This window comes from Excalfactoria chinensis, chromosome 18, assembly GCF_039878825.1.
Source record: "Excalfactoria chinensis isolate bCotChi1 chromosome 18, bCotChi1.hap2, whole genome shotgun sequence".
NCBI classification, from domain to species: Eukaryota; Metazoa; Chordata; class Aves; order Galliformes; family Phasianidae; genus Excalfactoria; species Excalfactoria chinensis.
In genome coordinates, this window is record NC_092842.1 from 7,383,113 (window position 1) to 7,395,343 (window position 12,231).

Here is a 12,231-nt window from a genome sequence, read left to right on the forward strand (position 1 = left end):
GCTGCTGGGAATGTGCTTTTGTTCAGCTGCGGGTCTGGCTGTGGGCAGCGATGGGAGCAACGGGCCGCAGCGGTGCTGTCAGCACACGAGCGATGCAGCGGATGCTGCCCAGGACAGCTCCGGTGCGAACGGGACACGGTGGGGACACGGGCACGAGGCGTGCCAGGGACACGCACTGCAGCCCAGGACTCGGTGGCCAGCCCCTGTTCCAATGGGGTCAGCACAGCCGGAGGGTGCTCAGCCCCATGGGCAGCCCCACACGGGACGCCTGTCCCGGGCATGTGCTGTCTGGGCAGCCCCACTGCCCCAACCGGCACGTAACAACACCATTGAAATACATTTAAATCCACACTCCACACTAACAATCAGGGCTAATTTAAACAAACTGTAATTAAACATAAAGGACCTCTTAGTAGGAAAGTCAGGGAAAAACTGTCAGTGGTTCCTTTGGCTGCGGAGCCCTCACCTCGAAAGAATAATCCTGGTGCTCCTGTGAGCAATGCAGCACTCCCACACACGCCTTCGGGGGCCGGTGAGGAAAGAAGCTCTTGGGTTTCTTTTGATACCTTTTTGCGCTAATCTTCTTAACAGATTTTTAATTGATGGGAACAGAGCACTTTGCAGCCGTGAAATCTATTGGTGTAATTGCTGGCGGATTAGTCCCATTAAGCACACAAATTACCTGTCTCCAGGCCGCCTGCCCCACCAGGGAGCTCCCCGCGCTGGACACACTGAGTGGCCCCATTCTGAAGCAATTTTGATAAAATAAACTCTCTAATCAGGTAAATAATTCCATAAGGGAAATTGCTGCCTTCCCGCAGCCCCCTCCTCCAGCGGGGACCTGGCTAGTTTCAGGGCAACAGAACATGCCTCCAATTACAGACAAACCTTCAGCTTGAAGGGAGAAGCTCATGGCACACGGGACCCCCCTTGAAATGCAGCATCCGAAGAATTAAAGCATTTAAGCTGTCAGCCGGAATCTGCCCGAGCCCTGATTACCTGGGGGTGACACACGGTGTATTTAGGTTCGTGTCCGCTGCAATTTCCTGGCCCCCAGCGTTGATGCCGAGTGACTGCGTCCTGCCCGGGGTCCCCCTGACACGTGGCCTCAATGTGGGGACACTGACCTTTGGGGCAATTAGGGACATCCCTCCTGGAGCAGGGGAAGCGTGAGGTGCCCCTGAAGAGCCACTGTGTGAGCACAGCTGTGCCCATTTCACAGCCACACTCACTGAGGCCACACGGCTGTGCCGGTCCCATTACTGGCAGGGAAGACCCCTTTGGTATGGATGGCACAGGGCAGCCCCTCCTGCAAGGGATGGGAACCCTAAACTGCCCCATGGCTGCCCCATGAGAAGCAGAGGGCGATGGGGCCACGCAGGGGCCGGCACCCACGGTCACAGGGAGAGCCGGGTGCGAGGGCTGGGGAAAGAACCCTACACCACAGGTAATTGGCATCAGATGCTCCCTGACCTGTTGCATCCAGCGGGAAGCTGGAAGCATTTATTTGTCTGAGCTGGCGGCTCTATCTGCGTGCGGGAGGCGTTGGCGGTGGCGGAGCTGGGCTCGGCGAGCCTAATGAGCCAGGCTGAAGATGATGAATATGATTGCTGAAAGCGCTTTCCTGAGTCCTTCTTTCCTGGGGCTCAGGTTACGAGTTCCCAGACAGCCTGTCCAGCCGGGGCCTTTCAGCTCTGATTTGTAGCCCCCCAAACAGCGCCTGTCAGCTCCCTGTCCCGGGGAAGCGCTCGGCCTTCATCCGCTGTGCTCCGGGGAAGGGCTGGGCCTGAGTGTGGGCACTGCAGACCCTGCTCAGCCCCAGGGAGGGTTTGACCCTGAGCTGCCCCACATCTCCCGACAGGAGTGATGCCACGGTGTGGCCGTGGCCATTGGCACTCGCTGTGGCATTCTCTCAGTGCTCACTGGGGTAAGGAGGCATGGCGCTGGTTCTGGCTCCTCCACTGTCAGCCCGGCGTTGCCTCAGGATGGATCTACCCCTCGGATCGCATCCCCACGCAAAGAGCTCCTGCAGGGCTGCGCACGGACGGGTCTGCCCGGGGATGCTCATCTCTGGGCACACACACCTGCAGGGCCCCGAGCACAGGGCCGGGGCTGTCAGCTTCCAGGGCAGCTCCCGCACGGCACACCGCCGCTGGGGCAGAAGGAGCTCCGCGGTGCCGGCCCCGAGGGCTCGGTGTCCCCGTCCCACCCCCGGCGCAGGGCAAAGCTCCGCTGCGGCCCCCGGGAGAAGCAGCCGCCGTGAGCGGTGTCCGAGCGCTGCTCTGAGCCGCCCCGCTCTCCTCGCGGCCCCGCGCTGCCATTGGCGGTGTTTTGCTGCCTCCCTACGGAGCCGGCAGCGCTCGGCCGTCCCGCGCAGCGCCGCGCGCTGTGCGCAGCCCGGGATACGCACACAGGGTGGGATCCCAGCTCGGGGCTCCGTGCGCGTAAAGCGAGCAAAGCTGCGCCCGTCCAATGCTGAGAAAAGCAGAGGGACACAAAGGCGGAGCGCGGCGACGACGGAGAGGAGCGGGGAAGAAGCGGGCCTCGAAAGCACAGCGGCTCCTCCAGCCCCGTGGGGTCGGTCCCACTGGAGGCCTCCTCGAGGCTCCTCGGGCCAAACACACGCAGTTCGTGACCCCGCGTTCCCCCCCGGGCCGCTGCCCGGCACGACGCACACGTGGATGACGGCGACGGCCGTGTCCCTCCGGCTGCGGTAGAGCGATGGCGGAGCGTCCGCGCGGCCCCGCACCGCTCCTTCCCGGAGCCGCCCGCACAGCCGTGCCGTGTCCCCCGGCCCTGCCGTGAGGAGCCGCGCTGGGTGCGGGCCGGGATCAGCCCTTAGTCCAGGGGCAGCGCGCGGTGCTCCAGGAGGGCTGCACAGCGCCCGTCTGATTGGTGCGGAGCGGGGCGGTGTGCGGCTGCTTCTGTTTTGGGCTTCTGCAGCTCTGAGAGGCGACAGCAAAGCCCCAGTAGCCCCAAACGCGGCTGCCCCAAACACCCGGAGTAGCCCGCACGGTGCCACCAGGCACGGGGACGCCCCCGCGGCCGCCCCACGGCGCTCTGCAGGGCGCTACCCCGCACACCGCCTGCAGCACGCCGTCCGATCCCGCTCTGCCGGCACCGGGCCGGGAGCAGCGCCGGGCGGGAGGCACCGCGATGCTTCCCGGTGACCCCATTTGCTCCGCCGTTGGTGCCGGGCTGCAACACGGCGCCGCCGGAGCTGTGCCACCGCCCCCGGGACGCGGGGTGGGATGGGGCGGGACGGGACGCGGGGACGCGAGGAGCGGGGCGCGGCCCTGGAGGAGAGCGGGGTCCCCCCGGGGGCCGGGCTGGAGGCGGCCCCGTCCCGGCGGGGGCGGGAGGAGGCGCAGCGGGGGCGGGGGCGGCGGGGCCGGGCCGGGCAGCGCGGGACGCGGCGGAGCTGCCTGTAGCCATGGGCGGTGGGTGCCGGACCCGGGCCCACCTGGCCGCGCTGCGGCTTCTCGTCGCCCACGCGATGCTGCTCTGCGCCGCCGGGAGCGCCGCGGCCGCCGGCACCGGTACGAGGGGGCGGGCGGCGGGGGGAGACCCCGAGGCGGTGCCGGGGCGCGGGGGGAGCCGCTATTGGGAGTGCGGGATCGGGAGTGCCTGCGGGACCCGGAGCGCGGACGGGGCGGCGGGGCCGGGGTCGGTGCCACGAGGTGAGGCGTGGACAGGTCGGGGCCCCCGCGCTGTCTCTCTCAGCGGTCTCGGGGCAGGATCGCGCCCATCGCCCCTGCTGGTGCCCGGCCCGGGACGAGGTCGTGGCGGTGGCTGAGGGCGCTGCAGGGAGGGCCCGCTCCGCGCTGCCCCGACGGCTGCCGGCGGCCGCCTGGAGCTCCTGGGGAGAAGCGGCGCCGTGCCCGCGGCTCTGGGCGCAGCTGCCGCCCTCTGAGCTGCGCCTCGTCCCATCCCCGCGGCCTCGTGCTGCGCTGTGTGCCATGTGCTGGCCTCGCGCTGGGCTCAGCATCGAGGGGTGAACGCAGCCACGGACCGAGATGAGAAAAATCTCCAGTGCTGACAGCGCCATCCGTGTGCTGCCCCGGGCAGGACCGAGGCTGAATGCTGACCGTGTTCCTCTGCCATGAAATGATTTTCCTCGCTTCTGCATTACAGGACCCAGCACACAGAACTTCCCGGGTTTGGCACTTCCTCACCTCGCCTTCATGGCAAAAGCAGCACAGGAGCGTGCAGTGCTGGGCAACCCTTGGTGTGCTGTGGCCGTGTGTGGTGCAGGCAGTGGCGGTGACCCCACTGCTACGGGGCAGGAAGGGGCGCAGAGCCCAGTGCAGAGGGTTTGGACTGCATGGGGCAGAGGGGCTGTAGGGATGGGGCACGGCCTCCTCCCAGCACCCGCAGCCCTCCCGCAGTGCGGTGGCTGTTCCTGCACAGAAACAATGAGCCTTAGGTGGAGACTTCCCTGTGGCAGTGGGTGTGCGTCCAAAAGGGAACATGAGCCAGGCTCATGGGGCTGCTCACATGGCACCTGCACCAACGTGCAGCTCTGGGAGCCATCGGCAGGCAGCCATGCATTGGGTCCCACAGGACAGGACCTGGGGATCACTGGGCACAGCCAGCCCATGGCTGCTGGGATGGACACACTGCGATGGCACAGCCCTGGTGCTGCTGGTGGCAGAACGGGGTCAAGACAGATGGCACCACATGGGGATTATCTTTCAAGTTTTGATTAGCAAAGAAGAGAGCTGACAGAGACTGGGGGACCTGCGCTGGGAGCTGCAGTGCAGTGAGCGCTGTGGATGGCTTCAGGAGGCACACAGCTTCCTGAGGGCAGAGTAACCCCTGCCTGCTGGGTGCTTGCACGTCTCCTCACATCTTTGCAGGCAGCTCCTTGGCTCAGAGCAGTAATGTTTTCTCTCCTTCCAGGCTTTCCCTGGCTGTGACCTGGGCTGGGCTCCCACAGCGTGTCTCTGCTTTCCCCTGCGGATATTGCCCTTGGCACCTGTCTGCTGCCTTCGCCTTGGGGCTGTGTATTTGTGTAGAAGCACATGTTTCTGTAGACTAACCCAGGGCCTCTCCAGTTGCATCCTTCTCAAGCCCAGCCCTGTTCACCACAGGCTCAGCTGTCCCTGGTGTCACCACCTCATCCAGGCTCAGATCTGTGGTTCCTCCTGCAGATCTGGGTCCATTCCCACTACCTGTGGTCAGGCTCCCCGTGCGCATGGTGCAGCTGCAGCCCTGCAGGTTGCTGTGCAGCCATAAGCTGTTGCAGATGATCATCTGGCTGCAGTGGGTTGGGAGTGGCTCCTGGGCCCAAAAAACCTTCACAAATCAGAAAAACAAGTGTGAGTGAACCATTCAGTGTCTTCACAGCTCAGAGCCATGTGCACACTGGGAACGTCCCACCCGGTGAGCCCAGCCTGCTCATGATTCACCCCATGTCGTCACTTTGGCTGCAGTTGGTGGAGCGGATGTTGACCCCAAAATGAGGCATTTTTCAGCAGTGATCGTGGGCATTCGCTGGCTGTGCCGTCATGGAGGGGCTGCAGTTTGGGGTGGGGGGCAGGACCAGCATGTCCCACACCTGTGGCCACATCACTGGATTCCTGCTCAGGGTGGAGGTGGCTGTTGCAGGCCGGGACACGCTCGGTGCCCCCTGGCTGGGACGTGCTGCTCCCACCCCACCCGTGGGTCCCCACGCACTGACACTGCCGTGAACCTGGAGCAGGCAGCAGCCTGCAGAGCCCTGGGCATGGAGCAGGGCTGCTCTCATAGGTGTTGGTGTTTGCAGCGGGGTTGAACGCAGAGCTAACGGTGCAGCAGTACTCCCAGGATGCTCCAGCTGTGCTGCTGCACGGCCCTGCTGGCAGGTTTAGTGCTACGAAACAGCAGGCGAATGGTCTGAAGTTAATTTGTCTGAGAAATAAGGTCTGCCTTCACCCAGGGATGTGACAGCATCTGGGGACGTGGAGAGGTCCAAGGTGAAAGGGAGCTTGAGGAAAGGGCTGGGAGCTGCACCCTATGGGCTGGCCCCATTGCGTGAGGGTTCAGGGTCCCAGCACTGAGAAGAGCCCTGAGATGTCTGGGAAACTGCGGGGCTGTGCAATTAGCTTGATTTGTCAAAGATGTTTGTTTCTAGCTTCAATTTCCTATGGAAAATGTATTGTGCATTGTGCCAGCCTGCATGAGAGCCTGGCTCCAGACCTTGCAGAATTTGAACCAGATCAGGCAGAACCCTTGGGGCTGGGAGCACAACCCCCATAGCATCTGTGCCATGGACACACTGATGGTGACAGTTCCCAGTGCCTTTGAGCAGGATCTGTCCCTGGGTGCCGTGTCCACCAAACTCCCTGTGGCAGCTCCAGGCTGGAGGCAGCTCCGCACTGCGTGCCAAGGATGGTTTACATTGCACAGCCCCACCGCAGCCGCTTCCAGCTCCTGGGCTGCCCTCACCCTGTGGCCCCATCCTGCTCCTCCTGTTCTGTGCTGAGGCAGCTGCCCAAGTGCTGGCAGACTGGTGATGTGATGCCACAGCACGGTGCTTTCAGGCTTCTCCCTGCGCAGCAAAGCCCCCAGGGCTGCAGTGACACCTCCAGCACGGCCCAGGAGGAGCTACTGGGATGGACTGGGACTGCAGTGTGCCCCCAGCACAGCTGCACTGGCCGGGTGATGCCGTGGGGAGGGCAGGATGGGCTCTTATCTGGTGGCTGCAGCCGGGGTGTGCAGGCAAAGGGCAGCTGTGAAGGAAGCGACCAGGCAGGGGCTGGGAGGAAGGAGCCCAGCAGTCAGCCCCTTCCTCCACTCAGGGCAGAAAAGCCCTGTGCCAAAGCAAACTGCAGCTCAGACAATTGCCATTATTAACAGTGACGTTTGCAGGGATTTCTCCAGCTCTGGGGCACAGCAGCCCATGCGCAAGGCTCCAGCAGTGCCTTTCTGCTGCCTCTTGCTGTGCTGGGCTTGTCTGTGTGCAGGGCAGCAAAGCCCCACTGGGGAGCAGTGAAGTGCCCGGTGTGGTGGCACTGCAGGTGGATGGTGACCTCTCCTCTCCCTCCCCAGTCAACCCGTGCTGCTATTACCCCTGCCAGCACCAAGGTGTGTGTGTGCGCATCGGCCTGGAAGGCTACGAGTGTGACTGCACGCGGACGGGGTACTTCGGGGCCAACTGCACCTCACGTAAGTCCATGGCACTGTGCTGGGTGAGCACTGTGCTGTTGTTACCTGGTGCCAAGTGCTGTGCTGCGTTTGTGTCCCACAGCTGAGCTCTGGACGCGCCTACGTGACCTGCTGAAGCCCAGTCCCGCCTTCTACCACTTTGTCCTCACCCACTTTGGGTGGTTCTGGGACATCATCAACAGCACATTCATCAGAGACACACTGATGAGGCTCGTGCTTACAGGTACCGGGGGTGGCACAAGGACTCTGGGCATCAGCGTGGGCATGGGTGGCACCAGGCTGGGTCACTTTGCTTAGAGGCACCCTCACTTTGCTTAGAGGCACCCTCATGTAGGTGATGTTGCAGTGCGAGGTACAGGGAGGCTGAGCCCCACACACAGGCTGAGAGCCAGGCAACGGCTGCTGTCGTCACGCCATGCTTCCCCTACAAAGGGCTCTGGAGTGGCCGCACAGGGAGCAGCTGGTGGAAATATGGAGTTGGACCTTGTTACTCATGTCCTTGCATTTATCACTTTGCATAAATATTTAGGTTCCAGCTCTTGGAGCCATAGGGACATGTTCACAAGGCTCCGGCTGTTGATTTCAGCATTTATGCATGTTTGTCGTCTAATTCATCATCCAGGAATCCATTAGTGCAGAAGCAGAACAATCCGCTCATGCAGGGACCTGCATCCTCTGATGGGGGGGTACAGCCCAGCCCAGTGGGACATGGCCAGGCGCTCTGCTTCCTGGGATGCCTGGGGTCTGTGCTGCCCCATGGCATCGACTGAGCTCTCTCCTTTCAGTTCGCGCCAACCTCATCCCCAGCCCTCCCACCTTCAACTCCCAATACGGCTACATCAGCTGGGAGGCCTACGCCAATGTCAGCTATTACACCCGCATCCTCCCACCAGTGCCAGAGGAATGTCCCACGCCCATGGGGACCAAAGGTATGTAGTTGGCACAGGAACACAGGAGGTGATGAGCACGGGCTGGGTCTGCAGAGCAGTGTCTGTCTCCTACCTGGTGCCACATCACCATTGCGCGCTGCATGCACTGTGCTGCAGTGGTTGAACTGCACAGCCTGGCATCAGCCCCTGTCCTCCACAGGGAAGCAGCAGCTCCCCGATGCCCAGCTGCTGGCTCAGCGCTTCCTGCTGCGGCACAAATTTGAAGCTGACCCCCGGGGCACCAACTTGATGTTCGCCTTCTTCGCCCAGCATTTCACCCACCAGTTCTTCAAGACCTCTGGGAAGATGGGACGTGGTTTCACCAAGGCACTGGGGCACGGGGTGAGGGGGCAGGGCTCAGTGCGGCGGGCACAGTGATGGGCACAGGCAGGCTGCCACCCTGCTCACACCGTGTGCTCCCACAGGTGGACCTGGGGCACCTGTATGGGGACAACCTGCAGCGGCAGCACCAGCTGCGTCTCTTCCAAGATGGGAAGCTCAAATTCCAGGTACTACACAGCATAAGATACTGAGATGCATCTCAGTTCCATGCCCCAAGATCACTGGAAGCCCTCGTCCCCCTGGCAGCTGCCAGAACCACGTGGCTTCCTCCCCAACTCGCTTTCTGTTCCTGTGCCCCCGAGGTGGTGAATGGGGAGGTGTACCCACCGTCTGTCACTGAGGTGCCGGTGCACATGGTCTATCCGCCTGCCATCCCCAAGGAGAAGCAGCTGGCGATGGGGCAGGAGGTGTTTGGGCTGCTGCCGGGGCTCTGCATGTACGCCACGCTCTGGCTGCGTGAGCACAACCGCGTCTGTGACATCCTGAAGCAGGAGCATCCCACCTGGGGCGACGAGCAGCTCTTCCAGACAGCACGGCTCATCCTCATCGGTGGGTGCTTCACTGTTAGGGACTGGGGAGTTCCTCTCACAGCCTTCTGGAGATCGTTGTCTTTGGTCTGTCAGCAGACTTAGTTTTGAGTGATTAAGCTGAAGTTCTGAATTATTTCATTCTGATATTCTTTTTGGGATTCTGGGTGGAAGTGACTTGGTGTGAAATGACAGTAAAATGATTAAAGACCCACGGCAGTGTTATATTAAGCAGCACGCTGGGGTTGGCTTTCTCAAAAGCCATTTCTGTTTTGGCAAAACGACCTTTTTTGGTGGAAAGGTAATTCACAGAGAAGTTTCCCACCAAGGTCCCCAGCCCAGAGTCAGGCGGGTCCCACGCTGCACGTGAGTAGCACACCCAGCCCAGCGCCCCGCAGCAGTGGGGCCGAGGGGGATCCCCCCCGCTGACACTTGCTTCTCTCACCTCCTGCCCAGGGGAGACCATCAAGATCGTCATTGAGGACTACGTGCAGCACCTCAGCGGGTACTTCCTGAGCCTCAAGTTTGACCCTGAGCTGCTGTTTGAGCAGCAGTTCCAGTACCGCAATCGCATTGCGGTGGAGTTCAACCAGCTCTACCACTGGCACGGGCTGATGCCCGACTCCTTCACCATCCAGGGACAGGAGTACAGCTACAAGCAGTTCCTCTACAACACCTCCATGCTCATGGACTATGGTGTGGAGGCCCTGGTGGAGTCCTTTTCCAGGCAGATTGCAGGAAGGGTAAGGTCCTGTGCTGCTGGTGCATCCCGTGGGGCTGCGGTGCCCCATCTGTCCCACCGCAGTGCTCGGTGTGTGCCTCCAACCTGTGTGTTGCATTTGCCAACCTTTCCTGGCAGTGCTGTGCATGCCGTGGGCCCTCCCCACAAGCAGTGCAGTGGGCTGGGCCCTGGCAGCACCGTGTGCTCAGTCCTGGGACGCTGCAGTAAACACCATGGTGCAGCCAGAAGCCTGCGGTGCAGGGTGGCTCCAGGCCAGGCTGTGCGGCATGGAACAGCTCGTCTCGTACTGTTCTTTGCTGCCATCACATGGATGTTCCCTTCCAAGTGATCGTATCAACATTTCTGACTTGTGTGAAGCAGCAAGGCTGCCACTCAGACCTGCTGCTCTCAGGACTCCTGCCGTGACCCCAAACCCAGCAAAACCCCCATCCCAGGGCCTGGGTATCAGCAGGGCTGGGATGAGGCTGGGGCCTACTCCTGTGTGCACGCTTCTCCTCATGCTCTCCTCCTGCAGATCGGCGGGGGGCAAAACATCAATGCCAACGTATTGGGAGTGGCCGTTGGAGTCATCGAGGAGTCGCGGCAGCTGAGGCTGCAGCCCTTCAATGAGTACAGGAAGAGGTTTGGCCTGAAGCCCTACACGTCCTTCCAGGAGCTCACAGGTAGGACCCCGCTCCCCTGGCTGGGCTCAAGGGCTGCCAGCCCGGCCCGTGCTGAGGCTCTGGGGTTCTCTTGGGGCAGGAGAAGAGGAGAAGGCAGCAGAGCTGGAGGAGCTGTATGGAGACATTGATGCTCTGGAGTTTTATCCAGGATTGCTGCTTGAGAAACCCCAACCCAACGGCATCTTTGGGGAAAGCATGGTGGAGATTGGTGCTCCATTTTCACTGAAGGGACTTCTTGGGAACCCCATCTGCTCCCCGGAGTACTGGAAGCCCAGTACCTTTGGTGGAGCAACCGGCTTTGAGATCGTCAAGACAGCATCGCTGGAGAAACTCGTGTGCCTCAACGTGAAGAAGTGTCCATACGTGTCATTCCGTGTGCCGGATGCTGCGGCAGCAGGTGAGACCAACAGTGGCCATGCAGGTGGAGCATCATCCACAGAGCTGTAGGATCAGCACAGCCCACGCAGGTACGGCCCGGCCTCACCCGGCCCAGGGAGGGGACAGAGCTCTGCCCAGCACTGACTGTCCCTGTTGTCCCTGCAGGCAGTGCTGGGGCTGGGGCTCTGCCCATCCCGTGCCAGCAGAGGATCCTGCCCTGGGTGGGCTCCGGCTCTGCCCCACACCAGCAGGGAGAGGCTTGTGCTCACCTTGGGAAGAGCTCGAGTGCCTGAGGAGATCTCAGCAGACCTAATCTTTCTACTGCTGCCTTGCACTAAGTCAGCTTTGGAGCTCGCTTGGTAAATCCCAGTGCCCCATGTTGCTCCTATCCTCTCTGCTCCTCTCCCTCAGCTCCCACTGCCCATTCCTGCTGTGGGGCACTGCACTCCAGAGAGCACACAGCACACAGAGCACAGCCTCGCTGGGAAGGATGCACTGCAGATGTGCTGCAGGCTGTGCTCTCACCTGGTTCTCCACAGCAGCCCCGCTCTGCCCTCCATCCTGCCTGGCACTGGACAGAGGGTGCCCATGCCAGCTGCCCAGCCCTGGGGAGCTCCCAGAGCCCTGTGCCCCCACCTTGCACTGCTGTCCTGGCACACCACAGGCTGCTCTGAGCTACCTCTGTGCACATCACCCTATAAAGACTCCCCCGCCCTCTGCTCACTGCACTTTCCTGCATTAATAGCTCAGTAGAACACGTTCCAAAGGCACACTGCCTGCTTGACCCGCTCCACAGCACTTGCAGACATAAGCCCTCACCAAAAGCATGACGTGATCACCGGCAGCCAGGGCTGCTGGCCTTGGTCCCAGCCAGATCCCAGAAAATGGACCTCTAAAATAAACAATGTTAAAAACCACTCTCATTTCCTCCAAGTTCTCAGGCTCTCGCAGTGCAGACAGACCAAGGCAGGTGCCCGGGACCAGGCGGAGCTGGAGAAGGCTCAGCAGCATTCACACGGGGTGCAGGGATTTCCTGGGTGCCAGCCCTTGTTGCAGTTCCCATGCTTGGGTGGGCAGATGGCATCCAGTGGGAGCAGTGCGTGGCCAAGGGCTGCCGCCATATCCCCAGACAGCAGCACACACTGCATTCTGTGCACCATGTGTTTCCAGTGTCACACTGGCAGAGCATGCCTGGGGCCTCACTGTGCACAGGGCTCCAGCTCCAAGCATCCTCCTTGTTTCAGTTAGGCCACAAGTATCCTGCTTTTGTTTGTGGCTATCATGGCCAGCCAGTGTTGTTTGTTACCAGCTGATAAGCATGCTGGCCATCGGGCACACGGAGAGCTGTCTCAGTGCCACCAAAGGGGATGTTTCCCCAGCAATAGCACAGCCTCCAGCCCCCCCCGTGGCCTTTGCTGGTCCCTCAGTCCTGTGTTCAGCATCTCTGGGGAGCGCGGCAGCAGTGTGTGCCTGCGGGCTGATGTGCACAGAGAGCACTGTGA

General features: G+C 61.6%; 1 protein-coding gene across 1 annotated transcript; it reads left to right on the forward strand.

The window, feature by feature from the left end:
- The first annotated feature begins 3,398 nt into the window (after positions 1 to 3,398).
- PTGS1 (prostaglandin-endoperoxide synthase 1) lies at positions 3,399 to 11,692 on the forward strand. Its single transcript, XM_072352523.1, has 11 exons — positions 3,399 to 3,539; positions 7,033 to 7,149; positions 7,232 to 7,372; positions 7,935 to 8,078; positions 8,239 to 8,420; positions 8,504 to 8,587; positions 8,723 to 8,969; positions 9,404 to 9,690; positions 10,204 to 10,351; positions 10,431 to 10,818; positions 10,895 to 11,692. Exons 1-10 carry the CDS (start codon positions 3,434 to 3,436, stop codon positions 10,796 to 10,798), a joined length of 1,824 nt encoding a protein of 607 aa, XP_072208624.1. The 5' UTR covers positions 3,399 to 3,433; the 3' UTR covers positions 10,799 to 10,818; positions 10,895 to 11,692.
- Positions 11,693 to 12,231: the final 539 nt, after the last annotated feature.

Excerpts from the sequence above, each read along its gene's own strand:
- PTGS1 (XM_072352523.1), top strand. The coding sequence starts at position 3,434 with ATGGGCGGTGGGTGCCGGACCCGGGCCCACCTGGCCGCGCTGCGGCTT. Across the intron at positions 3,540-7,032 it reads CGCCGCGGCCGCCGGCACCG|TCAACCCGTGCTGCTATTAC; the intron begins GTACGAGGGGGC and ends CTCCCTCCCCAG. Across the intron at positions 9,691-10,203 it reads CCAGGCAGATTGCAGGAAGG|ATCGGCGGGGGGCAAAACAT; the intron begins GTAAGGTCCTGT and ends CTCCTCCTGCAG.